The sequence below is a fragment of the Tiliqua scincoides genome, chromosome 5 (genome assembly GCF_035046505.1).
Source record: "Tiliqua scincoides isolate rTilSci1 chromosome 5, rTilSci1.hap2, whole genome shotgun sequence".
NCBI lineage: Eukaryota > Metazoa > Chordata > Lepidosauria > Squamata > Scincidae > Tiliqua > Tiliqua scincoides.
The window spans coordinates 47,217,050-47,242,217 of record NC_089825.1 but is presented as its reverse complement, the minus strand read 5'-3'; the positions used below and the strand labels follow the sequence as shown (position 1 = coordinate 47,242,217).

The 25,168-nt window shown below is 42.5% G+C and overlaps 1 protein-coding gene across 1 annotated transcript in view; it reads left to right on the top strand.

The window, feature by feature from the left end:
• The first annotated feature begins 312 nt into the window (after positions 1–312).
• Positions 313–25,168, top strand: part of OSBPL10 (oxysterol binding protein like 10) — a 101,681-nt gene continuing 76,825 nt past the window's right edge. Inside the window, exon 1 of the mRNA XM_066628845.1 lies at positions 313–884. Within this exon, the coding sequence (XP_066484942.1) occupies positions 544–884 (341 nt within the window). The 5' untranslated portion in view covers positions 313–543. The remainder of the gene's footprint in view (positions 885–25,168) is intronic.

Here is a 25,168-nt window from a genome sequence, read left to right as displayed (position 1 = left end):
AACCCTTAAACCCTGAAACTGGATTGTGACTTCAGATCCCTTGCAGTGGCACTTATCCTGGATCGGTTATCCCAGAGCAGGCTTGCAATGATGCCTTGCAGTGGAATTTATCCTGGATCAGTTACCCCGGAGCAGGCTTGCAGTCGCGTGCATGCAATAGGCAGTGCTGCCAAGTGGTGATCCCCACCCCTGCGTGGCTGGAAGAGCCTGGGGCGAGGGGCGGGTCGATTCCTCCTCCTCCTCCTCCTCCTGGCCCAGCTGGATGGGAGTCTCCCTGCCTTGCCAGCCAGCGCGCAGAGCTTCATGGCTGCGCCTGGATGGAGAGGCCGGGCTTGAGGGAGCCTCGGGGACGCGGGGCGGATCTCTCCGCCACCGGACACAAAGCGCCGGCGCCACCTCCCCTCCCAGCGGATTGAGCAACCCGGGAGAGGGGAGGAGGACGTAGGACGAGGCAGCGGCAGTGGCAGCGGGGCTCCCCGGGCCCTCCTTCCCTCGCCGCTCCCCGCGCGTGAGTCAGGTCCTTCCCGGCTCCTCGCAGCGCCCATGGAGAAGGCAGAGGCGACGCCGAGCAGCGGCGAAGCGGGACCAGCTCCTGCAGGCGGCGGCGGCAGCAACAGCAGCAGCCGCAGCAGCAGCCGCCCCACCTCGGCGGGCTCCTCTCCCTGCTCCTCCGCCAGCCGGGGGCTCCCAGCCAGGCAGGCAGCCGCGGCCACTGCAGCCGGGAGGCCAGATGGAGGAGGCGGCGGCGGGAGCAGCAGCAGCCCCAGCTCAGCCGCGGCCAGCCCAGGTGGAGGTGGAGGGCTGGCGCCGGGCAGGAGGCTGGAGGCGGTGCTGGAGGGCACCCTGAGCAAGTACACCAACCTGCTCCAGGGCTGGCAGAGCAGGTAAGGGCCTCCGGGCAGCGGCGCTCCAGGGGACGGGGTTTCCCCAGACCCAGCTGACCCATCAGCTCCTCATTCCCTTCCACAGGGGTCGTGCGCACCTTCTCCGCATCCATCCTCATTGGCCTGTGGAACTCCTTGCCTCAGGAAGCAGTGATGGCATCTCGCTTAGATGCCTTTAAGAGGGGATTGGACATATTTCTGCAGGAAAAGTCCATCATGGGTCACAAGTCATGATAGGTAGGTGCAAGCTCCTGGTTTTAGAAGTGGGCTACCTCAGAGTGCACCAGGACGCAGGTTGTGACTTGTCTTGTCTACTCCTTGAAGCACTTGGTGGGCCACTGTGAGATACAGGAAGCTGGACTAGATGGGCCTTTGGCCTGATCTGGCAGGGCCCTTCTTATGTTCACCCCCATATCCCATACTCATGGGACTTTTCCACCTCTGTCCCAGCTTGCCCCCCATCTTTCTAGTAGTCCCTGAGAGCATCACCCCCTCACTAAAGCATCTTCCTCCACCAGGCTTCCTCTACAGGATGGCCAGGCTGCTGTCAAAGTTTGTTTCTCCCTTCAGCCCATTTCCTGTGAGACTTTAAGCAATGCACAGCACATTCTTGTGCATGGATCCCCCAGAGCTGATAGGCTCCTTCGAGAAGGTGTTGACTGGAATTGGATGCCTGTCTGTCATTTGATGCACTACATCAGAGGTGGCCAAGTTTGCTTAACATAAGAGCCACATATGATGTGCTCCAGATATTTGAGGCTATAATCCCAGGAGTAAGCCCCATTGGCTATAATATATAATTTTTGAGTAGACATGCATGGGATTGGGCTCTGAAAGTCACAAGAGAGATGTTTGACAGCCACAATATTTAAGAAGCATTTGAATTCTTGCATATCTTCACTCACTATGAATGCTAAAGATACATTTTAATCCAGCGGACTCTTGGTTTATACTTGGTAAATAATTATAAAGCTTGACAGTCTCTTATTTACATTTTACATTACAGGTATTACATTTTATATTTACATTTTATATTCCCCCCTCCATCTGTGGGGGATATGTTTCTCCACCCCTCCAGTCCTGTCCCAGTGGATACTGAATCTGTGGATACCAGGAGATGCTTGTAATTGTGATGCAAAAAGGGAGCTCAGGCTGCAGTCCTATCCAAAGTTTCCTGGGAGTAAGTCCCATTGACTGTAATGGAATGTACTTCTGAGTCAGCATGCATAGAATTGGGCATATTTCTGTGAGCCACACATTATGTGTCAAAGAGCCATGTGTGGCTCCTGAGCTGTGGTTTGTCCGCCCCTGTACTATATTCTTTCCTCGCTACTCTTCAGCACATGTTCTATGTAGCAAACCTCCTCTCTGTATGTGTTCATGTGTGAATGGAAGTCACTAGTCCAGAGTTTCAGAAGTCTGCATTTAGTGTCTTCTTTAGTGCCTTTAGAGTTCTTTGTCAGCTGGTTGTAGTTAAGCATAAGCTTTCTGAGGCTTCCTGGCTCATGGTGGTTGCTGAATCAGGCATGTGTCTAGTGTGTTTGACCAGCTCAGCAAAGGACACAGAGTGCAGGGTTTTTCTCTACTCGCCATGTGGCTAACAGATGTGAACTGTCTGTATAAATAATCTGAAATGTTTGGACTGGTTAGTATTCTTTAGTTTGTACTCCTGTTCAGTTGTCCCTTAGCATTGTTGTCTCTAAGGCTGCAATTCTATCCACACTTTCCTGGGAGTAAGCTCCATTGACTCTAATGTGACTTGCTTCTGAGTAGACAGGCATAGAATTGGGCTCTTAATCACTGCGTCATGTTCACAACTGGGGTGACTTAAAGGTTTGGGGGGAATTGATCTCGTCATTTGATTGCATAATATTGAGGGAATGGAGACTACGAAATGTCTTTCAGTGTGGGCTGTGAGGGTTGCAGTCATTCTGCGTTGATCAAGAACAGTGTAGTTAAGGGGTGTGCAGGGGTGGCAACTGCACTGGGCAGCAAGCTTTAGGGGGGCAACGAGCTGAGCTTGACACTAGTGGCCAAAATTGTGAAAACTTTGGTAGTACGAATAATACCATCATCTTATATATTGTTTGAAAGGTAATTTAATGCAGAATGCAATGAAACAAACCACATTGGAATATCTGTATTGTTATGTATATCTGCAATGTTATGACCAATTCATTTCTGCCCAATGTTGCATATTCGCAACAGGGATGAAATATGTACACCTGTGGGCTGGGCAGAAATGGGTTAACCAGAAAACTTTTATTTACTTAATTAAATTTGATTTTTTAAAATTTGACCAGAAAACTTTTTATTTATTAATTAAATTTGATTTTGTTCATTTTGTAGGGGGGAGCCTACAAAATCTTCTTTGACCCCGGGTAGCATATGCCTTAGATAGGCTACTGATCAAGATAAAGTTATGATCTTTTTTTCTAAGAGTGTATGAGATTAGTTTGCCTGGATTAGCCACTGTTTTCACACTCAGGATGAGCAGGTATAGAGAGTGTGGTGGGTTTTCATTGGGTCAATTGAAATTGATGGATGAAACAGGAATTTGGACTTGGGCAGCAATCCTATGCGCACTTTCCCGGGAATAAACCCCATAGAACACAACAGGGCTTGCTTCTCTGTAGACCCACACAGGATCACGCTGTTTGTGATTTTTGAACTTGGCATTGGGATTTAGCAGCTGTTTTTGTTTACTATGGGGTGGGACATTGTGCAGCAGAGAGCATCCTTGTTTGGTTACCACATCCACTTATCTGGGAGAATATGCTGTACTGTACTTTATGTAAATTAACATAATTTGATTATGAAACACTTGATTTAAATGAATGGTGAAGACTCTATTATTTTGGTGGTTTGAAAAGTAAGTACAGTAATTTAAAATTCCAGGCTTTTGTTTCAACATAATTGGATACTGGTGATTGTGTAAAAAGCAAAATAACTGCTGCAGCTTTGCCAGATGATGACAAACCTGTACAATTCTGTTTGTGCACAAAGTCACAGCTTTTTCCTACAAATAAAACGTCAGAGAAAAGAGAGGAGCTCCAAGTGGCTTCTTAAAGCCTAGAAAAGAGACGCCTGAGGGGGGACATGATTGAGACATACAAAATTATGCAGGGGATGGACAGAGTGGATAGGGAGATGCTCTTTACACTCTCACATAACACCAGAACCAGGGGACATCCACTAAAATTGAGTGTTGGGAGAGTTAGAACAGACAAGAGAAAATATTTCTTTACTCAGCGTGTGGTTGGTCTGTGGAACTCCTTGCCACAGGATGTGGTGACGGCATCTGGCCTGGATGCCTTTAAAAGGGGATTGGACGAGTTTCTGGAGGAAAAATCCATTATGGGGTACAAGCCATGATGTGTATGTGCAACCTCCTGATTTTAGAAATGGGCTATGTCAGAATGCCAGATGCAAGGGAGGGCACCAGGATGAGGTCTCTTGTTATCTGGTGTGCTCCCTGGGGCATTTGGTGGGCCGCTGTGAGATACAGGAAGCTGGACTAGATGGGCCTATGGCCTGATCCAGTGGGGCTGTTCTTATGTTATGTTCTTAAAGCTACCCATTTCCCCTGTGCAAATGCTGTTAACTACTTGTGTGGGTGTTCCAGTGTAGTCTAATGCTCATGGCATGAATAGCCCCCCCCCCCAAGGTGATCTTTGTTGAAAAAGTTTTTAATAGTGTTGGTGCTTCTGGGTTTACAGAGCTCCCTGATACAACTGTTAAATGGGAAAGGTGGAAGTAGACAATCTTAAGTAGTTGTTTTAAAATGGAGAAAATTGGCAGAGATGTACATTTGGCTCAGTGTGAGCTTTTACACCACAGACCAGCAACTACTTTTGAGAGAGTAAGTAGTGGACCAAGGCCCTTTAACTACCCACTATGAATTCACCCCCAAGATGACCTGCTACTGTTCCTGCCATCCTGTTTTGATTTATGGAAAGGCGATGGGGGTCAGGCAACTTCTTTGTGGGATAATGAATTTGGCCCAGGAGCTGTCAGTTGCAACTGTTTTCCTTCCCAGGGATTTGTAGTATTTTCTTGGTGCTGCTGCTGTTGATAGAGAAAAAAGGTAGTTAAACATTATTACTTTGAAATAGTGACTAAGAATCAATAAGATTTTAAGATAAACGTGCTTCTGTATCGTCTTCATCTTTGCAATATCCTTCTTGACATAGGTTGATCAGAATTGTGCACCTTATACTAGAGAGGTGATGTTTTTGTAATGCTGTTTTGATCTTTTTTAAAAAATTTCAGCTTCTTTTAAACTTCATAAATATATATGCCAAGCTGGATGACTTATGTCCCAGTGTGTCTGCCTGCCTGTATCTCGCATAATCTTATCTGATATTTTGTTGCCTGTTCACCAAGTTTAAGGGCATGTGTGGAATTATCCAGTTTGGTTCAGGCTTCACCATTCTGAATACTTTTTTGAAGAATGTATTCCTCACTTTTCCCTTGCCAAAGCAAGTGCCCAAGGCAGCTTACAAATGTCCCTAAAATACAATAATAAAATTCCCAGGCCAGTGCTAGACTCCATAGGAATGGCTGTTGTGAGCTCACCTTGGCCTGGGCACCTCTTCTTTCTTACCCTTGGGGCATGTGCATTTGCAACATGGGCTGGAGATCCTGGGGTCCAACTTAAGGAGGGTGATCTTTCCCCTGGGCAGCATAAATGTTTCATGCTGCTAATCCATTGCTGCTAGCTTGCTCAGCTCCCGGTTCTTAATAATTGGGTGTCATCTGAAGACCTTATTTACCCCTAGATCCAATTAATTTCTCAATACATCTGTGAGAGCTGGGAATTGTATCCCAGACATTGTGAAAAGTAACTTGTGGTCTGTGAAAACCGTTCATCCCTATGTTTTGGTTTCTGTCTTGATTAGCTAAGGATTTTGAGACCACTTTTGATCCATGACTGCTGTGTATGTTTGGTGGCTTTGCAAATCCAAGTACATTCTTTGCTCTTTCCTATCTGCATGCTTAAAAAAAGTGAGCCAAGGTTATCTTTAATGAGATAAGATTTTTTTTCCTTGTGAAAACCCTGCTAATTCTTCTTGGCAAGGTTTGTTGTATATCCAGTCATCCATATGTTTTAGTATTCTTACCTTTGCTTTCCATTCATTTACCTGGAGCAGAATTTACAACTTTTAAAACTCTATAAAATGGATCTGGGAGTTTACAAATGTACGAAGATTTACTTCTGCCTCAAGCAAATGAATGCAAAGCAATGGTCAGAAGGGTTTATGAAAATTGTGATGTTAATCACCTTCTTCCTAGAACCAGAGTAAGGATTCTGATTTTAGAAAGAGACTTATTTCTCCTTTTATTCTATTTTAAAAATAAAAAAATTTTTTACTGGAAGAAGTAAACACTGGGTAGTAATAGTAGAAAGCAGTTCTGAAAATCCTGATGTTGGTAATTTATTGTAGCAGTATTCTGTTGAACATGTATGAGATGGTATTGGGTGATATGTGGGCTGCACATAGGTTTTGTCAACACAGTGGCATCGCTAGGATTCGCTTCACCCAGTGCATCACCCCCATGCAGTGGGTGGGGCAACACCCTGAGTGGTGGGCATGGCAATGAACCTTTGCCCACCCCTACAGGTTTTTTGGCTATACCTTTTGATAGAACACAGATTCTGTATTTCAGTGCAGTTTGTTTCATTGCATACACCTTACCAGCTGAAACCTCTATTATCTTTTTTTTGTGGGGAGGGGCTGCCTTCTGGAGCATTTGTTGAGCTCCATGTTCATCAGATCAGGACCATTCTGGTGGCACTGGCATACCTGGAGGGGGAAAAATGGGGCAAAAGCCTCAGGTGCCGACCCTCTGGGGGCACCTCCTTGCCTCGCCCCCCCCCCGCTGGAGGAGGAGCGCCCAGGACTGCTGTGAGGAGGCAGCAAGAAGCTGCCTCTCCAGCACCTCAGCGCAGGACTGGGCTGCCCCTTCTCACCTTTATAGGAGGAGAGGAAAGGGAAGCCCTAGAGAGGCAGTGTGACACCAGAGAGGTGGGCATGAAAAAGCCTGGAGGGAATGTGCTCAGTGCCTTCAATCACCTTCCTGGGAGTTGAGTGGCTGTGCAGGCACTTTGCAGGACCCTGGAGGCTGCTGCTGAGTGACTCTGGCATCATTTGGGGGTGAGCAGGCAGGAGATTTTGGATGGGCCATTTCTGCTGTTTGGGTCTGGTAGGGCCTTTCTCTTTGGGGGGGGGGAGAGAAAAGCATGGCTCTGGCACCTGAGATTTTGGATGGGCCATTTTTGCTGTTTGGGTCTGGTAGGGCCTTTCTCTTTGGGAGGGGGGAGAGGAAAGCAAGGGTCTGGCCTCTAAGATTTTGAATCTTTCCTAGAGATCTCAGAGTTTTTTCCCCCATGGGTATTGGATATATACACCACCAAATAAACAGACATTTACTCTGAAGAAACTGAGTGCAAAAGAATTAGTGTTGAAATCTTCCAACATGGACCATTTTGTTGTTAGAACAAACCGAGCTTCAAACTCGTGTAATCAAGAAACTTTGGGAACAACAGGTGGAGATAGAGATATCATTGCTTCTGCTAGCACCAGTAAGGCAATTAATGAGAAGACGCCTGATGATTTAGCAGGAGTAGGAGAGCCTATTAAACAAATTAAATTTGGTAAACATCCAAAGAACAAAGACGGCAGATCATTCAGATCAGAGTGGTTTCAACATTTTAAGTGGTTGGAATATTCTTCAAAAGTAGATGCTGCATTTTGCTATCCGTGTCACCAATTTGTTCCATTTACTAGAGAGCAAGCTTACATAAAAAAGGGATTTAGCAATTGGAAGGCTGCATTGGATAAAACTAAATTAGGATTTTTCAAGCATGCCTCATCTGAGACCCACGTGCAGGCTATGTTAATGTGGTCTGAAAGAAACCAAAGAACTGATTCAAACACATCTATTTCAACTCTAATTAATGACAATGTGCTTGAAAAACATAGGTATTAAATTTCAAGCATTGTTGAAATCATTCAGTTTCTTGTAGCTAATGAGCTTCCATTGAGGGGAATATACAACATTGAAGAACATGTGGAGGAAAGTTTATTTAAAAACCTTTTCAAATATACCCTCAAAAAGGACCCAAAACTAGCTGAATCTTATAAAATTATTCCAAAGAATGCCACTTACCAATCCTCAGAAATTCAAAATGAAATAAAGTAATGACTGATCTCATTCAAGAGGAGGTTTCCAATGACATAAAGAATGCAGATGTCCCATTTTTTTCTGTCTTGGAAGATGGAACAAAAGACAAAAATTGAAGAGAAAATATAGCAATTGCTACTAGATATGTTAAAGATGGTGAAATTTACGAATCCATGCTATCCATAGAGACAACAACTGCTTTGGATGCTGAGACTTTTACAAACACAACTTTAGAAGGTATGGTTTAAATCCTAACAATCTGTTGAGCCAATGTTACGATGGAGCATCAGTTATGAGTGGCAAGAAAGGTGGTGTCCAGGCATTAATAAAAAAAAAACTGAAGAAATAAATTCCATATGTCTGTTGTTTTAATCACAGGCCGCATTTAGTTGTAGTTAAAGCAGTTGAAGTTGTGCCAATGGTGAGGGAATTTTTTGGACAATGTGTGGAATTATACAACTTTTTGTCCTGTGGGGTAGTAGCTACTGAGTAGGAAGGCAAAGCTCTTTCTCGTCTGCTGGAACAGAGATGGTCAGGACATCTTCAGGTGTGTAGGACAATTTTTGAAGAATACAAAAATATATCAGAACTCTTGAACTAATATCAATAAAAAATGGAAAAAGATTTCCTGGGGAAGACGTGGTTCTTAGCACTGGTCTCCATCTTATAATGCGGAAGCAAGAGTTTAGATTTTGTCTCGTGGTAATGAAAAATATTTTGGAAATTCTTTCTCCAGTACATAAGGGACTCCAAAGTCATGACATTTCCTTGGAGCAGGCCTATAACTTAATTCAAGCTACAGAAAGTTCACTAGAAAACTTAAGACCCTGCCATTATAATGTGGTGGAGACAACTGCCCACATTATTCTGCAATGTCCAAATTAAGAAGATTTGCGATCTAAACTTATTTCCCCGATTTTTGGCGCTGTAACGGGGATGCAGGTGGAGGAGCAGCTTGCTTTTCTGCTATCTGATGTAAATTCTGATATTCTGAGAACGGGCTCAGGGTGGCCCGTTTCTGCCATGCTGCACAGTTGATAAGAAAGAAAATTGAGAGTATAAATAGATGATTTTATGATTTTATGTATGTGTAAAGGGATGTTGGTTTTAATTTTGTGTGTTTTGTTGTGCTGTTTTGTGAGTAGCTGGTCGGATGACCGTTAATAAAGTATCTATCATCTATCTATCATCTATCTATCTAGAAAACTTAAGAAACAGCAAGACTTTGAAATCAGTTCTGCAGGAAACATCAAAACTGGCTAAAGAGGAAGAAGTAAAAATGCCAAGGAAAAGGAAATTTAATTCCTTACTTGATGATTATGTGGTGTCTGAAACAACAGGTAACAGAGCATCATGTAGTGACACCCACAGTAAGCATGCTTCTGACTTTTTTGAAATTCTGGATGTATTTTGAAATTCTGCTAGCCGAAATAAAAAGAAGATTCCATGACAATGAAGAGATTCTTCAGGCAATAATTGCAGCAGAAAATTTAGATGATGAAAATGGTAGGCTTAATTATCTAAAAAATTTCAATATTACCATTCCAAGTAAAGAAGAAATGAAAGTAGTAAAATATTTTCTTGAGATTTCTTCAGTGAAATATACAAACACCGGAGTGCCTTTGAAGATTGTTGCAGTATGTTAGCGGCAGTATGAACTTTTGCATGTAGCACAGCAGTTTGTGAATCGACCTTCTCAGTGCTTACACAGATTAACAGACCTCAAAGACTATCAATGTCTTACTCAAGAATGGCTAATTTAGTATACCTAGCTTTTGAGCTAAAGAGAACCAAGAATTTAAGTGTGAAAAATGTTCTAAGAAGATTCAATTCTCAGAAAGATAGGAGAATTCAGCTCTACTAGGGAGTTTCAAATCTTCTGTACCTTGCTTTTTAAAAGTTATGAATACTGTAAAAAACTAATGTTCCATGGCGTTGCTATATTTTACTTCAATATCTTTCTTCTTGCTTTTAGGTAAAGTAAATTTACTTTTGTCATCAGCAAATGAAAGGCTTTCAATACAAGTAAATACTACCTGTTTCATAGTGATATATTTTACTTTTGCAGTGTTGCAAGTCTGTGTATTGCACTAGTGTCCAAAATGAAAGGACAAGTTGCATGTTATTTCATGCAACACAGCATGGGGGGTGTGTTCATTGGATCAGGACCATTCTGGTGCCATTGTATTCCTCTCAGCCTGCCTTTTCCGACGAACTAAGGCAATTTCGCCTACTCACAATTAAACTCACGATATGGCTCAGTTTCACTTTCCTTAGGGCTCCATGCATTTTTGTTTTCCTGTTTTTTGGCCATAACTTTTTGACAGAAAGGAGATATTTCACTCCAGTGGTTTTCATTGCATTCTGCTGGAAATTTCGCATCCAACGGTATATGACATGATGGTATTATTCCTACCCACTGCGATTTTAGTGTGTCACCACTCCTGTGTGCGTCACGCGGTGCGGCCTACACCCCCCCAGTGTAGTTGTGTAGGCTGCCAGATTTTTGTTACAAATGCACCTTTCCTGGAAAACAATTGCAGAAATAAGTTCTAAACATGTTGTCACTTTCTGTTTGCCAAATTAGCATCCTCTTCTCTTCCCAGTGCAGCTAATTGTCCTTAAATTATTCAGTCCATTAAGTTGGAAAAAATATGTCCCTTGTCAACAGTTCTGCTTTTCTAATTAGAGAATGGCCCAGTTCATGTGATCCAGCAACCCATGGTTTGTCAAATTGAGAATGTGATTGACAGTGTCAGTGTGCACCTGGTTTGCACATTGGGCACAGGGCTGTGAGGAAAGCTCCTGGCTTGTTAAAACATGGTGTCATATTCTTTTATTGCAACCAGCCACAGGAATTGTGTGAGTCTGGTGCAGATTCTGATGGTGTTTATGTTGCAACAAATGGTCGCTTGTCAGTTTGTGTGAAGTGGGTCGTACTAATCTTGCCTGAACCCTATTCTGTACTTGCTGGACTTTTGAAGCCTTTATATGCTTATTGAATGTTTGCCATTTGACAATGGTTCATTTTTTTTAGTTTTGGATTTGACAGCAAACTTCTTGTTCCATGGATCAGATAACATAATTATTATACTACAGATTGAGCCTCATTGAGTGGGTTCCTTTCCAAGCACTCAGGATGGCAAAAAAAGCACTATAGCAAATTTAAAAAACAAAGTTTCTTTGCTCTGGTGATTTAAAAACAGCCTTGCTGACCTTTGTGATGTAAGATAAGAGTCATTAAGAAGATGTCAATCAGTTGTCCTCCAAGCTAGCCCCTCCCTTCACCAATGCAAAGTGATCACCTTTCTTTCACATGCTCAGGGGGAAGGGAGAGGTTGCCTGGAGAGAAAAGGATTGTCAGCCAGCTGCCCCCCCTCTCATTAATGAGGCTATTGTTAAAGTACTGTTCAGTTTTTTAAACTGATTTTAAAGGGATACATTTTTCCCCTTCTCCAGGGATCACACATTCATTCTCATTTGCAGTGGCCATTCCTGTTGAGTCAAATCCGTGCATAAAAAATCCATGTATAAATAGGCTGGACTTGTATTTACCATGTTTTATTTGTGGAAGGGATTAACCTTGAACTGTTTGTAAAACCTAATGTTTAGAGTTGTAGGTGTTATAAAGTACAGGACTGTCCCCTTCAGAGTCATAAATGGTATGAAGACATACTCGATAGTGGGAAGACACAATGAGAGCTTGTGTCGTGACTAAAATTGAACTGCAGAACCAGACTTCCCCAATTCAGATCTCACCTCTGCCATGAAACTCATTAGATGGCCTTAAGCAAACTACTCCCACTCAAACTACTCCCCCTCAGTCTGAGCTTCCAAGCTCAGGCTTGGGGATAGTAGTTATAAGAACTATATCAAATAATGTGTGAAGCATTTTGTGCACAACACTATTCAAATAATGATCTATACAAGAAAATAACCAGCAGGTAGCAATAATGCACAGGTGCTTTTGTGAACTGTTGTCAATTATATCCCATAAAATGTGGGTTCCTGGCTTCCCACCCCATACAGCAACTTTCTCATACCTTGCTTAACAAGCTGATTTTGAAACTCTGAGAAGGATTAAAAGCAGTTTCTGGTGTTTGGTAGTTCTAAAGGGGCAAACAGGATGTCAGCAGAAGGTGTCTAGGGAATTGTTGGCTCTTGTTGCTAATTGTTCGTCTTATTGCCTAGTCCAAATTTGTGACACTTAAGAAAAATAATTGGGTTCTTTGTAATGCAACAGCCACATTAAATTACTTACAAAAACCTCTCAGTTAATAATTGACAGCACAACCCAACCTAAGCTAAGGATTTTAAGGTTCCATTAATTTAATTGGGAGCTACTTAAGCACATGTTTTTTTTTTTTGTCAACCTGTTTTTCCTTAATATAGCTGCTGCAGTCTGTGATTATTAATTATCGGCTTTAGCTTTTAAAGTATAACTGTTATTATGCTCTGCATAAACCAACCACTGTTGTTGTGAGTTAGTTAATATTAACCTTTTGCCCCACTGTTGGAAATAGAATAGTTATTCAGATTATCTATTATCTTTTATTGCATCTGTGAGCCAGTTAAACAGAAATTTAATATGGAATACATCATAAATTTTTAGATGAGAAATTGATTTAGGAGTACAGTTATTCTGATGTGTAGTATTGTTCTTGTTGGAAGGTAGATTATGCCTTACAAGTTGCTGCTGGATGTGACATTATGTTGCATTAAAATAGAACGTTTATTGCCCAGCTGCCTGATTTGGACCTCTGGTATTCAAAGATGAATTTGTTTGAATCCTCACTCCCCAGGTTCAATCCCTGACATCTCTAGGTAGAGCAGAGAGAACAATTCCTACCTGAAACCCTGGAGAACTTCTGCCAGTCAGTGTGTATACTGTGGAGCATGAGGGACCAAGTAACTGATTTAGCATAAGGCAGCTTCTTGCAACTGAATATCAGATGCAGTTGATGGTGAACATTTCTCCAGTGGCTAAAGTTCTGTTGTCAGCCATTTAGAATCTATAAAGGGGATTGAGCTACTTTCTGTGGCTCCTACGCAACTATAGTCACAATTTATATATATGTTTGGTACAAGTTGAATATCCCTTGTCCAGACTGCTTGAACCAGGAAGGTGTCTGGATTTTAGATTTTCTGGATTTTGGAATAATTGTATTAATGTAATGAGAAATACTTCCTGTTGCTCTTTCCGTTGTTACCCATAAGGGTGTCTTCTGGTTGTCTTGACCAGATATATATATATATATATATATACACAAGTGCAGCCTATTTATCCACGAATTTGAATGGGGTGGGGGAACCGAAAGTCACACAACCTTTGCCTCCTTTGCCCTGCCCTGGCCTCTAGATCCATTTCCAGGCAGCCCAAAACACTGCAAAAAGGCTCTGCCTTGCCCAGGCAGGGAAATAGCCCTGGAGCCCTGGAAGAGGTTCCCCTTGCAAAGGAACAGTAACACTCCTGGAGCCCCTGAGCCAGCAAAGAGGCTGAAGCGGGGAAGGCCCCCCCCCCAAAATCTCTGTAGCCAGAACACCTGCAGCAAGGTGGAGCTCTCTCTCTCTCTCACTTACTCACTCTCACAGGGGCAGGTGTGGTAGCAACAGACGGGATTGCTTTAAAAAACCCAGGGAGTGTTTGCCAAATTCTCCCCCCATTGAGATGGAGCAGGTAATCACTGACACAAGCAGCTTCCCCCCCCCCATGGTGCAGGCAATCACCAACACAAGCAAGCCTTCCCACCAAGCAAAGCATGAGATATAGCCTACACAAACTATAGTCCTCTCCACACTTTCCTGGGAGTAAGCCCCATTGACTGGAAAGGGGCTTGCTTCTGAGAAGAAATGCATAGGGCTGGACTCTTAAAAGATCATCCCATGTGAAAGAAGCCGGGCAGCTGGCAATGGGGAAGGCTGAGTACGGAGGGGAGGTGATTGACAACAGCTGCCTTAGTTTCCTTCTATCCAGAAGTGTCAGGCTGCAGTGTATTTGCGTAACTCTATGAAATTTAGGAATTTAATTTAGTTTTTGTTAATTGCGCCAAGTCACGGAACTAATGCGGATAAATAGGCTCCACCTGTATATATGTGTGTGTCACCTTTTAAAAATGTTGATGTCCCAGAATATGCTGGTTTTTTAAACCTGTTTCTCTAAAGACTGATAGATTTCCCCCCTTTCAAACATTGCTTTGAAATACACATAGGTGTATTGGTAGACTGGCTACTAAAATGTTTTGTAGGTCTTTATGAATATTTGGAGGGATAGTTCAGCATGCCATATTGAAGCCAGGAGAGCACAGCTTCCTTATTTTATTTATAACCAAATAGATTTTTGAGGTGATTTATGCATAAGGGAATCATGATTTGTTGTACATAATTCCTCCCTCCCTTTTGTCCTTGGAACAACCCTGTGAGATAAGTAAGGCTGAGAGAGGGTGACTGGCCCAAGGTCACCCAGGAAGCTTCATGACTGAGCAGGGATTTGAACCTGGAACTTCCATGTTGAAGTCCACCTCCCGAACCAGTGCACCATCCTGGCTATTGTGCATTGTGGATGATCCTGGGAGGATGCAGTTATTGCAGGGATAGGATTTTTTTTTAAGGGTGCACAAGTGCAAGCATGAATGCTGCTGAAGAATAATAAATGTTTCTTTTGATCAGGAGAAGTTTCTACACACCTCAGTAAAGCATCTGAAAAACAGACTTTAGAACCTACTGCATTAGCTTCTTTTCTGAGATTTTGATTCCAGAGATTCTTGGCTCAGCAACTATGCAGCTTAGTTTCCATTTTACAAAGAGAACAATGGCATGTGTTATAAGATTAAAATAATATCTGTGAGATGCTTGGGTGTTAAGGTGTAAAAGCCTGTAGGAAAAAGCTACTTACCCAGCTCATGCACTTCGCTTGCTGTAGGCCGATCCAGAGCAGTCTTCTCCTAAGTCAGCAAAATGATAACTGTTTGTAGAAAAAGAGCAAATGAATAATTAAATAAGTATTATTGAGTACAAGGTGGGTGCATTTTTAAGATAGAGAAAGATGGTCTACCTGGAGGTAAGAGGCTTGTTTGTATGAAGTGAGATCTTGAATCCTCTTGGCCTTGTGTTCTTCTAATTTAAGCATATGGCACCATGAGTTGTGTGTAGTACCTTTTTATGGAGTTACTGGGCCCTTATAGATAGGTCCTTATAGACCTACAGATGGGTCCTTGCCCCATGGTGCTTACATTTTTAAATAGGTAATGGAAAAACAAGAGGATGGGAGAGGGAGAAATAAGGTTAGCAAAGAATGATTGTGGACAAAACTTACTGTAGTGGGGAATGAGGAGCAAGGGGTTAAGCCAGGGTTTGACAAACCCTGGATGTGAGGTCACTGTGATAACTTGGAGGTTGACTGACTGTAGTGACTAATATTTACTCTGACTCTTGGAGGGCTGTTTCAGCTGTCTTAGAACTGCTGTTCTGCATCTATGGCTACATTTACATATTTACATTTTACATAAGACCTTTATTGGCATAGATAATGGAAATACGAAACAACAACCAAACATTAGACATTCAGAACACACACACAATAAAATAAAACACTCGTAATCATCCAATACCCCCTCCCCCCCATTCACCATAATATAGCAGAAGACCCAGAATTCCGTCCTGCCAGAATCCCAGAAACAAAGTTGGCAACTTTGTCGAGAGAGTCCGTTTCCTCTATGGAAAGAAGAGTTTGTAATTTAAATGAATCCTCCCAGCCCTGCATTTTGTTCAGCAGTGGAGCCAGATAGATCTTATGAAGGGTATCGTGGAGTGGGCAGTAAAAAAATATATGATGTAATGCAGGGGTGCTCACACTTTTTTGGCTCGAGAGCTACTCTGAAACCCAGCAAGGCCCGGAGATCTACCGGGGGGGGGGGGGAAAGAAGCGTCTGACAGACACCCCCTTTAATGTATGGAGCCCCTGCTGGAGTCTAGTCAGTTTCATCAGTTTTGTTGCTGCATGCCTGAAGAGCAGTTAAAGTGTCAGTTTCAGTGTCAGTTTAGTGTCAGCTAAATATGTCAGTTTCGTCTAGTCACTAGACGAAACTGACATATTAACAGTTTGGAGAGACAGGGCTCTGCGATCTACTCATTTTGCCTCGCAATCTACCGGTAGATCACGATCCACCTATTGAGCACCCCTGATGTAATGTCTCCACACAATTCCTGTCACAGGTACATCTTCTTTCCGCATCTATGTCCTGCTGCCAAGTTCAGTAGCCACCTGGACATGTGCACTGCCAGCAACAGTCTGTGAATATGGAGGCTGCAGCAGCATGATGAAGGTGAATCTCCAAAGGCCACAATAGCTGCAGCCTGTTGGCAGCAGTGTGTGCTGTTGATCTCGCTCCACACAACTCTCTTCCTCTTTTTACCTTCCTCCCAGCTCTTCTTTCTTTAACCTTTCAGGAGAAGGGATGATTGAGGGAGGGATTCATTTAAGGACCTCCACAGAGCAGGCACCAAGATTTCCTGCTGCCTAAGCACATCTCTGTTTTTTCCCCCTTTGCCAATCTAGTGGAGGCCAGTGGGTGGATGGAAGCGAGAGTCCCCTGCAAGTCTGCTAGCTTCATTTTGGCTCCCACAGCTCATGGAGTCTGTCTGTTTGGAGGCCCGTCCACTCCCCTTGCTTCTCACCGAATCTCACTCTCTCCATCTTTTCCTTCCTCCCCCAGCCCTGACCTGTCGACTCCAGTGGCTGCTCACTCAGATTCCGTCTCTGGCCCCCTCTCACCTACAGGCTACAGCACAGTTCTGTGCATATCTAATCAGAAGTAAGTCCCACTAAGTTCATTGGGGCTTACTCCCCTTTAAATGCATTGGGTTGCAGTTCTGGTCTCTCCAGACTAGACACTTTACCCAAAGAGCAAAGTGTTAAGACCTTCAGTCTTAATCAGGCAAGGATTATCCCCTGAGAATGGGGCTGGGTGTTGGCCAACTTAATGTACTAGGTGGGTGATTGGGGTGGGTTGTGCAGTCATTTTTCCTCATTTAGCTCCTTCTCTTCAACCCTGGAAGGGATGAGTGTGGATGGGTGTGTGCATGTATGTGGTCACTGCTAGAAAATCCACTTGCTTGCCTCATCCACTCAACTTTTCTTCCCTAACTCTGTTTTGCTTTTACTTGCTTCAAAATTCTTTCTTGTAGCTTCCTTTTGCTCCACCTTTAAGTCTTCAGAGTCACTTCAGTGCTATAATCTGGCCTTTCCACCCCTCCTCTCTATCCTCTAATTTTCCTTCATATTTTGCAATCCTCATCTAGGTTTCTAAACTGCCTTATACTTTCTTAAAATCCAAACACTTTAGCTTCTCTTTACCTTTTCTTTTTGGTTCCATTTCTCTTTTGTTGTTGGAGGGTTGTGATTGTGTGTCGCAGATTGCCTACATGTCGCAGGAGACAATAGGCAAGGAGAGGAAAGGTCCAACTCCTGAATTTTTGGGCTGACTCCTAGATCCAAAGCAACCTTCCCAAGCCCTGGTTTAAGCCAAAGACCTTGCCATAAATGGAGGTTTTGAGGCAGATTAAAAAAAAATACATTTGCTCTCAGTCACCCCTACAAAATTGATATTTGCCTGAACATAGCAGCTCCTTAAGGCTGTAGTTCACAAACTTACCGTGAACATGGCACCCTTCTTTCATGGTGCCCGTGGTAGTGCTGCACCATGAGAGGGCAAGATGTCTACCAGTGCACTCCTGAGAGTGCTATCTTGTGAGAATTGCATGTGATCTTGGCCTGGTCAGGATGGTGGCACCCTGGAGAGCCTGGAAAAAGAGGTCACTGGAGACATCCCATGGTGCTCCTATGAGTTCATCATGGTGCCCTGGGTTTGGGAACCACTGCTTTAAGTGACTACTTTCCCAGATGACTAAAGTAAAAGTTAGATATATTGTAAAACTAAGATTCTACCAGCATGCACAAGCAATTCCTCCCCATTACAGATGCCCAACATCGCTGTTTTTCTATACTCTGCTTCACTACAGTCTTGGTATTGTCTTCTCATGAGATTTTGTTTAGCATCTTGGTGGTATGTACATGCTGGTCTTGAGCACTATCATATAGTATACTATTCAATCAGGATAAGGACTGTGAGGTGGTTAACGTTCTTCTTACATTTATTTTAGTAGTTGGTGTTTGAGAGAATTGAGGGTCTGTGGTGGTGGTGGTGGTGTCTGTATGTTGTCGTTGATAGCAAGATAATATTGGTTTGGGTTGGCCTTGCCTTTAATTTAGCAGTTAGAAACTGTGACTATTATAGACTGGTTTAGTCATGACATTAGGCGAGTGTGGGAGGTGTCACAGATGTCTTCCTGCTTAAATATAAAACAACCAGCCTGGGACTGGTCCCTACTGTGTCCCAGGAGGGTGCCTTCAAAGTGAGCAGCAAAACTAGTTGGTTGGGGCTAAATATAATGCTGGTTGTATGCAAGACTGGTTAGATGAGAGTGCATATGTGTTTGCAGACAGTAATTTTTGTTGTGCAATAGGTTTGCAGTTCTTAAGGTTTACCAGTGTCTTGTAATGGGATTATTCTGTTTTGATTTATATACTGTCTTTTCAAAAGAGCTCAGGGTGGTGTACAATAATAAACCCTTACAGCTAAATAAAAACACACACACTATCTCTTACCTAGCTAGGATGTTTGTTGCAGAGAGATCTTTCCCAGCACACAGTGTTTTAATGCTAGGAAAAGCAATGAAATATTGCATGGAATGTGGTTGCGCGAATATAATGAGCACCAACTTGCTAGTACCCATTCCATCATAGATAATAAGTTCCCTCTCCACCCATGCCATGTTGAAGAAATATGTTCTGTTTTAGAGTACTGTACTGAATGCCTTGCTGTACCAGTACAGTGAGTACGCTTTTTAACCTTTTAAAAACTGAAAAGTAGCATCACCAACATGTCAGTAAGGCTTCTCTACCATACTACTGCTTCTGTTGAGACTATTGCTGCTTTAGTGGAAAAATAAAATCCAAATGGAAGAGTGTGCATAATGAATGTGTATCAGACAGAAGTGACAGCATTTTTCACTGATGGGAAGGTTTATAGGTCAGTACATTGAACAACTCTAGGAGGGTTTTTTTTAGAACATACAGTATATTCCACCCTTCTGTTCTGTTATTGCAGGTTTATAGTAGCCTTCCTCCAAGAGCTCAAGGTGGTATACATGAATGTTCCTACCCTTATTTTGTCTTTACAACAGCCTGGAGAGAATGACTGGCATAAGTTCACCCAGTGAGCTTCAGGGTTGAACCAGAAATTGAACCTCAAACTCCTTGTTCCTAGTCTAACATTCTCACCTCTATCTTGTGCAGCCTTCTAGACCTTCTCAGGTTTTGTCTCTTTTAAAAAAAAAAATAATCTAGGGGAGAGATGACTCATTGAATTTGATAGATATTTTCTGATTTTCAAGTAAAGATTCTAAACAAACAAGTGCTGGATACAAAGGGACCTTATAGATATTCTTAGCAGATAGACTGCTCGCAATATCTTCACAAGGCCCCTTGGTTGTCTGATGCTTGTTTTCTCATTCTTAATTTCATTGCTTCTCTTCCTTATTTACTTCATGTGCACTTGTGGAGTACTTAAAAACAGTAAACTGTGTGCATGGGGATAATTTTCATTGGTTATACGGCACTACTTGCAAGTTGCATAGATATTGGTGAGAGGCAGAATTTCATCCCTTGAGGTTGTCTTTTGGAACACTACTAGAAATCAGCTAGAAAATTCAGGGTCATGCAAAGCGTCTATTGATACTTTAGATGTGCATGTGACAACACATCCTGGACTTTCTCCTGTTAAATGGTTTTGATATGACTTTTTAAATGTTCATGTTCGTGTGTTCCAATTTAGATCAAGTTTCAATTGGTTAACTGAAAGAAACCTTCATATGTAAAATAAGAAACCCAAAGTTATGTTGAATGGAGTCCAGTGATTGTTCCACTGCTTAGAAAACTCATGGCTTATGAAAGTTGGACACTTTAAAAAAAAAATTATTTAAGGCTTCATTTAAGCCAGTGGTGCTCTGGGTAAAGATTGGTATAGGGATGTCTTAGATATCGTTAGTCTGATTTTTATTTGGAAACAGATTCATTTCAAAACTCCTGAGTGATATACAAGTAAGCAATTTAATATTAAAAGGATGTGCCCTCAACCCCTTTACAACCCACACCAGAAGTAACAATAAAAATCAGAACAATCTAAAAGACACATACAAATTAGTTGAGTAGTAATTGTTCTTTTATTTTAGAAGTGGGCCAAATAGTTTTATGAACGTTCAGGTGTTACTGTGCTATATTTAACATTTTTGTACCGTTTATTGCTCAGCATAAATATGTTATAGAAAACTACCTTGGAGCTATCTGTCTATGAAAGTTAATGTTTTTCCTTGCTAACATTGAAGATTTGCTGGTGTGTTGCAATAATTCTTGCTGAGGGCAGAGAGTTGCTAAAGTGGAGGGTGAACTGTAAAGGCCTGCCTGCCATGGAGAGGGAATGCCAATGATGACTTCAGCATAGAACTCTGCTGACTCAAGACAGCCAAGTTAATATGTATGTCATATTGCACAACGAGAACAGCAGTAGACATCTTGGACGTGAGCAGAATTACAAGTGCCCAAAGCTTCAGCAGCCTTACCTGACGTATACATCTTCCTCAAATGAGTTTACAACTGAAAATCATACTGTTGGAACTTATGTTGTGCATGTGGGTGTTTGACATACAACAGTTTGGTAGTAGCTGAAGTTGTATTGGGTTCCACAGCCTAGCAAACGGTACAGCAAATTGGCAAGCACGGAGGGAAAACATCTTCTGCTGGTTGCTCCCATAATAAAAGTTTAAACTAATAGCATGTGTCTGCCATTGAACAGCTTGGGGTCTGTTAATCTGTTCTTTCAGACTAGGATTCTGTTTATGCAGGTTTTCTTCCTAAAGCCAAAATTCAGTAAGGAAGGCCATGCATAGGTTTGGTAATTCAGTGTTGATTTTGCACAGGACGCTTTCCCCAATGCCTTAAAAAGTGCAATTTGTTGCTTCTTCCACGACTATGGATCTTTTATGTAGCACTTAATAGTTGCCTGTATCATAGTATCTAGTGTGTTTGCCCTGTGAAAGAGGTAATCTATTCTTTTCCTATAGATTGGGAAATTGAAGTGTAGCCTTAATGGGTCAGAGATTGAGATCATGGCAGAGACAGCACTTAAATCCAGATCTGTAATAGCCAGCTCCATTTACTGAGTCATTTTGTAACCCTACTGAATGGCTTGAAAGCTTGCTCCCTGTAGCATTTGGTTGGTCCTAATGAAGGTATTGGCTTGCTGTTGTTTTTGTAGCCAAAAATGCTCCATTCAGCCAGTTCATGGTCTTGTTGTCTGCCTGATCCAAAGCCGGAGTGTTGCTATCCTTCCTTGTTGTTTCTTAGCAATAAACTACTCAGGAATGTTAATATTAAAACAAGCCCAAAGAGAATGGTATATTATAAGGAATGCCAGAATGAGGTGACCTGTTTATCATTTGCCTTTTGAATACTTGATGCTGACATTCAGGTAAACAAAGTTATTTCCTGGAGACTAATGGAAATGTGTTTTAAAATATGAGCCTTCCAGCATACTCTGCTTCTTGTAAGATAAAGGGAAAGTGCAGAAAATGTCTTTGGGTCTCCTCTTTGAACCACAAATTGTAAACGGCATAAATTTAATAGGGCAGTGGCATAGCTAGCGTAGGGCGAGGAGAGTGGTCCGCCCTATGTACCAGCCTAGGGAAGGTGACACTACAAGTGGCTAAAATCTCAACAGTTAGGAATAATACCATCATACTATATACTATTGGATGTGGAATTTGTAGCTGAATGCAATGAAAAAACCAGAGTGAAATATCTCCATTCTGTCAAATGTTATAGCCGAAAAACAAAAAATGCATGGAGCCTATGAAAAGGGAAACTGGACCATATCATGCATTTACTTGTGAGTAGGTGAACTTGCCTTAGAAGGAATTCCCTCCCTCCAAGCTGACGAATGTATTGAGCCCTATGGAAAGCGAAACTAAGCATTTACTCATGAGTAAGCAAACATGCCTTGGGTCAGGTCAGGCAAAGGGGAATCTGTGGCCACCAGAATGGTCCCAATCTGATGAATGTGGAACTCAACAACAGAAGGCAGGCCTCCACCTTAAAAGAATAAAACAGGCTTGAGGTGGTAAGGTGATTTTTAGAACTTAAATTGAACTGGGCACTGGGTGCGGGTGAAAATCTCACTGATATTTTTTTGTGGTGCTGGGAGGGCTGAGTACGGGAGGGGGAGGCAAAGGAGCAGGGATTGCCTTAGTTTCCTTCCAGCCCCAAGTGTCAGGCTGCAGCTGTAACTCTATGCAATTCAGCACAATTTTTAAAATTGTTTTTTATTTGTTTTAATCGTTTTCAATTAGTTTTTTTAATTGTGATGGGTCACAGAATTGAACTAATGCGCATAAATAGGCTGCACCTGTAATTTTAACTTGCTTGATGATGTCACTTCCAGCATGACATCCCTGGAAAAATTAGTTATGTTGTATGGGGTGACAAAAATGTATGGGCCCCAGGTGTCGAATGACCTAGCAGTGCCACTTTAATAGGGTCCCTTGAACAACCTATAATGCTTAGTTTAGGGCTAAGTTTGTGCTTATTTGGGGATGAGCTTTTCTCCTTTTGTCATTTATGGATTAAACAACTAATGGTACTCTGTAATTATTCAACAGTGATTGAATCGGAACAATGGCAGAACAATGGCTGAGGTGAATACACACAGAAAAGATCACAGCGCTTTTCATTCTGCGTTATAATTTTTTGTCCCATTCCCTTAGCAGCTAGATTGGGCCAGGGCAGTGTTTCTTTATTTACGAGTTTATATCTGGCTTTTTCTCTCTAGTGGACATTCAGAGCATCTTGTGTTCAACATTGCTGTGGTCACCTCTTGTTCCCGTCCTCAGTGTTCTCTCATCCCTGAGTTTGAAGGCTAGGTTGAATCTGGGATGGTGCTGCTGCCTCTTTTAAGATGTAATAGTGTCAGTCATTATGTACCATTGTGCTGGTCTATTTCAGTAAGGTGATAAACTGGGACTAAGGGAGAGTAATAGATGTCATTTCTTGGTAATCATTCAGTAGCTTCAATATTCTGTAGTCAGTGTCAGGCACACACAGTTTCCCCATCCCCTCATTCTTTTTTTCCCAACCAGTTCCATAAGTATTGAAACTCTGTGGTAGGTGCCAACCCATGTGCTGCAATTTAAAGAGGCGCTGGTGCTGGGCACGATCATTTTCCTGCATTGCACCAGCTTAAGTGGTCTGCTGCACTACAGTATAATACTACTCATAACGCTTTTCCTTTAGGGCTGTTTTTTACAGCCCTCTTTGTTCTAGCATGATTGACAGCTATTGTAGCCAGTGGGGCAGCAATTTTAGGTAAGAGGAGGCTAATCAGTTTCCTGCCTCTTTATCATTGTCTCTCCTGTAGACTTGCTTTATGCAGTGCTTGACTTTCCAGTAGAGTAGAACATCACCCATATTGTATGAGATATTACTGTATTTTGAATTTTTCTGTCAGGTTTTTTTTAAAAGAAAGTGTCCTCCTTAGGAAAATGAGTACTTTGCTTGACATGGCTTCAGGTGTGTGCAAAGAAATGTACTGATTTACAGAGGAGTGTAGTTTAGGTTGAAGTGTATTCCCATTGGTGTGTTTGGAATACCTTGAAGCTGTTAGATATGCTAAGCAGAATTAAGAAATGTGTGTAAATCACTTCCCTGAGTACAACTGGCGCTGGATTTTATCCAGACAATCTTCTTATCTAAGCACCACTGAAATCAATGAGACAAGTTGGTTGTGACTACTTAAGTTCCATTAGCTTTAATGGTGCTTATTCAGGGTTCACTTTCTTTGGATATAGTCTTTATGTTTTTTCATTACATTGAAGAATGTGCAGAGATTTGGTGAATGCAATTTACAAAGTACGCATCTATAACAATTGGTAGGCTGGAGAAAGTAGTAGCAGACAAACTTTAATGCAAGTATTATAAATTACAATCTGTGTCCCCGCTGTATGCCAGTAACACCTGGACAGTCACACATTTTATCTTTTTTATTTATATTAACAAATTTTTCTTCTTCACATAGCAAGTTATTGGATTTTAATTAGACTTTGTCAGTATGTTGAAGCAATAAAGAGGGAAAAATGGTGTTCTCTTTCCTCCCCCTATTTGAACCTATGGATTTACTTAGAGCAGTGGTTCTCAAACTCTTTGGGAGTCTGAGAACCTGGGGTAAGTGCTTGTGGGGGCAGGGACTGGGATGGGGGAGATGCTTTGGCAGTGGCGGCAGTGCCGCAGCACCCAGGCATACCTGTGCAGCCCCCTGGAGGGTCTTGGAGGTTTGCAGCTCCCTCCGCGAGCCTCCCCTCCATTACAGTGGGCTCTGATTCGCAGTCAGAGCCCACTTCCGGTTTGCGTTCAGAGCTCCACAGCACAGCTTCCTAAACTGGAAGAGGGCTCGAACTGCAAATTGGAGCCCATTGCAGTGGAGGGGAGGCTCGCGGAGGAGGCAGCGAGGCTCCAGGACCCTCCAGGGGGCTGCACAGTCCCCCCCAGGTATGTGTAAATGTACCTGGGTGCTCGCAATGTTGCAATTACTGCGGCACCATCAGGACACCCATTGAGTCACTCCCCTTAAGGGGAAAGTGACTTGTTTTGGTTCCAATGGTGGGTTGCGACCCACCACTTGAAGAACCACTGACTTAGAGTAATAAAACATTTGAAAAATGGTGATATAATTATGTCAGCATCACAAAATTGCCAGTTTTGCACCCCAATAATATAGCAGCACAGGAGTGTACTAGTAATAACAACAGTATTTATATACCGCTTTTCAACAAAAGTTCACAAAGCGGTTTACAGAGAAAAATTGAATAACTAATGGCTCCCTGTCCCAAAAGCGCTCACAATCTAAAAGATGCAAAACACCAGCGGACAGCTACTAGAAAAGACACTGCTGGGGTGAGGAGGGCCAGTTACTCTCCCCCTGCTAAATAAAAGA